The sequence below is a fragment of the Colobus angolensis genome, unplaced genomic scaffold, assembly GCF_000951035.1.
Source record: "Colobus angolensis palliatus isolate OR3802 unplaced genomic scaffold, Cang.pa_1.0 Scaffold581, whole genome shotgun sequence".
Taxonomy (NCBI): domain Eukaryota; kingdom Metazoa; phylum Chordata; class Mammalia; order Primates; family Cercopithecidae; genus Colobus; species Colobus angolensis.
This window is the reverse complement of record NW_012119388.1, coordinates 283262-286652: the sequence shown is the minus strand read 5'-3', so window position 1 is coordinate 286652 and position 3391 is coordinate 283262. Positions and strand designations below refer to the sequence as shown.

Genomic DNA, 3391 nt, shown 5'->3' with positions numbered 1-3391 from the left:
ATAAAATTAATGTTTTTAGGCATGAAAGATGGCCAGAAGATAACATTCCATGGTGAAGGAGACCAAGAACCAGGACTGGAGCCAGGCGATATTATCATTGTGTTAGATCAGAAGGACCATGCTGTTTTTACTCGGTAAAGACTTTTATCAACCACTCAAACTGATATCTTACATATTTGGGTTGTTGGTTTTGGTTTTTTTGTTTGTTTGTTTGTTGTTTTAAAGTGTTTTCCATTACTTTTGGAACCTATTTCCTGGAAAAGGATCGTTAACCATTGTTTGGATCATAAGAGGTTGAATACATAGGATCAGATTTTTAGCTTTTTGTCTCTTAAGTATGGAACGTTGAAAATGTGTTTCAATTAGATGTTTTGTGTGAACCTAAATAGCAGATGGCTGGGGAAAACATCCCTGGACAAAAATTTGCCCTCAATCTTTGTAAAACAATTTAAGTGCCTTAAAACTCTCACCAGTTTTCAATCCCAAGTTTATGATAAAGTTGAATTGCTTTTAATTGTAAATACCCAAAAGCATCTCTGTAGGAAACTTAAATTAGAACAATACTAAGTATAAATTCAGGTCTACCATTTTGAACTGAATAATGAGTATGATGAACACTGAAGCACAAGAAAAATTGATGATTAACAGCATGTTTGTGTCAAATATGTCCATGGCTAACATAACAGACCCTCTGTGCATGCTATATTCCCAGCAACTTGGGAGGCTGAGGTGGGAGGATCACTTGAGGCCAGGAGTCCTAGCTACTGGGGAGGCCGAAGCAGGAGAGTGGCTTGAACTCAGGAGTTCAAGGTTATGATCATGCCACTGCATTCTAGCCTGGGTGACAGTAAAAACCCATCTTTCTTTTTTTTTTAAATGGACTGGAGGTGAAATTGGGAACATCTTAACTGGTTTAAAATGAAATAATATTTTGGCTGGGTTTGGTGGCTCACGCCTGTAATCCCAGCACTTTGGGAGGCCAGGGTGGGTGGTCAGGAGTTCAAGACCAGCCTAGCCAACATGGTGAAATGCCATCTCTGCTAAAAATACAGAAATTAACCAGGCGTGGTGGCAGGCCCTGAGGCAGGAGAATCACTTGAACCGGGGAGGCGCGGAGTTCGCAGTGAGTTGAGATGGCGCCATTGCGCTCCAGCCTGGGCAAAAAGAGCAAAACTTGGTCTCAAAAAAAAGACTAATATTTTACAAATGTCTGAAGACAATGGGAAATGTTGTCAAGCTCAGGATTTTGATGCTGTCATTTGAGAAAAGCATTAAAGATGCTTTATTTATTTATTTATTTATTTTTTGAGACGGAGTTTCACTTAACAAGCCCAGGCTGGAGTGCAATGGTGCGATCTTGGCTCACGGCAGCCTCCAACTCCCGGGTTCAAGCGTTTCTCTCACCTCAGCCTCCCGAGTAGCTGGAATTACAGGTGCCTGCCACCATGCCCAGCTAATTTTTGTATTTTTAGTAGAGACGGGTTTCACCATGTTGACCAGGCTGGCATCGAAATCCTGACCTTAGGTAATCCACCTGCCTTGGCCTCCCAAAGTGTTGGGATTACAGGTCTGAGCCACTGCGCCTGGCCCAAAGGTGTTCTATTAATGTGGGTTGGAAAAGAGGAAAGTCTAAGCATGAGAAAGGAGGAAGTGGGCTGTTACGTTATATATGAAAGGTTGTGTTCACTTACAATATGCCAGGAACTATTATTTCAGGTACATCAATGAGGAAATTCTTACAGTCCCTTTAAATTGGACATATCCTCATTATTTAATTTCATAAAGCCTAAATTATCTAGGACCCTGCCCAGGCTAGAGTACAGTGGCATGATCTCAACTCACTGCAACCTCTGCCTCCAGGTTCAAGTGATTCTCCTGCCTCAGCCTCCCGAGTAGCTGGGACTACAGGTGTGCGCCACCATGCCTGGCTGATTTTTTGTATTTTTAGTAGAGATGGGATTTCACCATGTTGGCCAGGCTGGTCTTGAACTCCAGACCTTAGGTGATCCACCCTCCACAGCCTCCCAAAGTGCTGGAATTACAGATGCGAACCACAGCGCCCGGTCTAACCCTCACTCTTGTGAGTTTTTTGTGTTTTTTTTTTCCTCTGAGAAACCAGATTTAAAATTAGGTAATGAAACAATTCACAGATGGTAAATGGTAAAGGCTGCCTAGGCTGCCTAGGCTGCCTAGAGTGTGTGGAATGACTTTGAAACCTTATCTAGGAAACAGGGCTGGCAGGTTCCACATGTTTGTTCTTCCCAGATCTCTGCTCTGTTTGATTTTTACGATTGGGGAAGAAAAGGGTGTCTTTGTAAAAGACCCTTTGCTTTTATTAAACAAAAAAACAGCCTGCTTTGGTATATCTACTGATTGGTGATTTGAAAAATATAAATAATGTGTCATATTTTATGCAGACGAGGAGAAGACCTTTTCATGTGTATGGACATACAGCTGGTTGAAGCATTGTGTGGCTTTCAGAAGCCAATATCCACTCTTGACAACCGAACCATAGTCATCACCTCTCATCCAGGTATGGGAACTAGGCAAGCTTAAGCTTCTCTTTTCTATTCTAGTATTTTCCTTGTCTCCCAATAACAAAGTGTAGTTATAGGCACTGAGGGAAACCCATTGTTTTTCTTTCTTGGTTACATATCCTCTGGGCTGAGATGAAGTTATAAAGTCTTGGCTTTCTTAGCAGCCCTTGGAAAACCCGTAAGTGAAAGGTAACAGGATTGTTTTGCCACATAAGTTTTATTCCTGCCAATGAGCTGCTAGGACAGTGCTTTTGTTCTTTATATTCCCTGCCTCATAAAAATGTGACCGTACTTAAGGAAGAACTTGGCTTCAATGTTTTTAGGTCAGATTGTCAAGCATGGAGATATCAAGTGTGTACTAAATGAAGGCATGCCAATTTATCGTAGACCATATGAAAAGGGTCGCCTAATCATCGAGTTTAAGGTAAGCTGTAAAGTACTTTAAGAATATTTGAGAAAATTAGCTTACTAAAACCTGATAAAAAAGTAAAATTTCAGCCAGGTACAGTACCTCATGCCTGTAATCCCTGCATTTTGAGAGGCTAAGGCAGGAGGATCCCTTGAGTCCAGGAGTTTGAGAACAGCCTGGGCAACATAGTGAAACCCTGTCTCTTTTTAAAAAAAAAAAAAATTAAAATTTCTGAATGCCAAGCAACCTGAAACTTAACATTTTTTGTTACTCGGCAAGAAATACATGGATCTGGCCACGTGCCACTGGCACACGCCTGTAATCCAGTGTTTTGGGAGGCCAAGACAGATGGATCGCTTGAGCTCAGGAGTTCAAGGCCAGCCTGGGCAACATGGCAAAACCCCACCTCTACAAAAAATACAAAAATTTAGCCAGGCATGGTGGC

At 41.7% G+C, this 3391-nt stretch overlaps 1 protein-coding gene across 1 annotated transcript in view; it reads left to right on the top strand.

Annotated features, from left to right (window-relative positions):
* Positions 1–3391, top strand: part of DNAJA1 (DnaJ (Hsp40) homolog, subfamily A, member 1) — a 14403-nt gene that overhangs the window by 8632 nt on the left and 2380 nt on the right. Inside the window, exons 6-8 of the mRNA XM_011962212.1 lie at positions 20–134; positions 2418–2533; positions 2861–2961. Of these exons, the coding sequence (XP_011817602.1) occupies positions 20–134; positions 2418–2533; positions 2861–2961 (332 nt within the window). The remainder of the gene's footprint in view (positions 1–19; positions 135–2417; positions 2534–2860; positions 2962–3391) is intronic.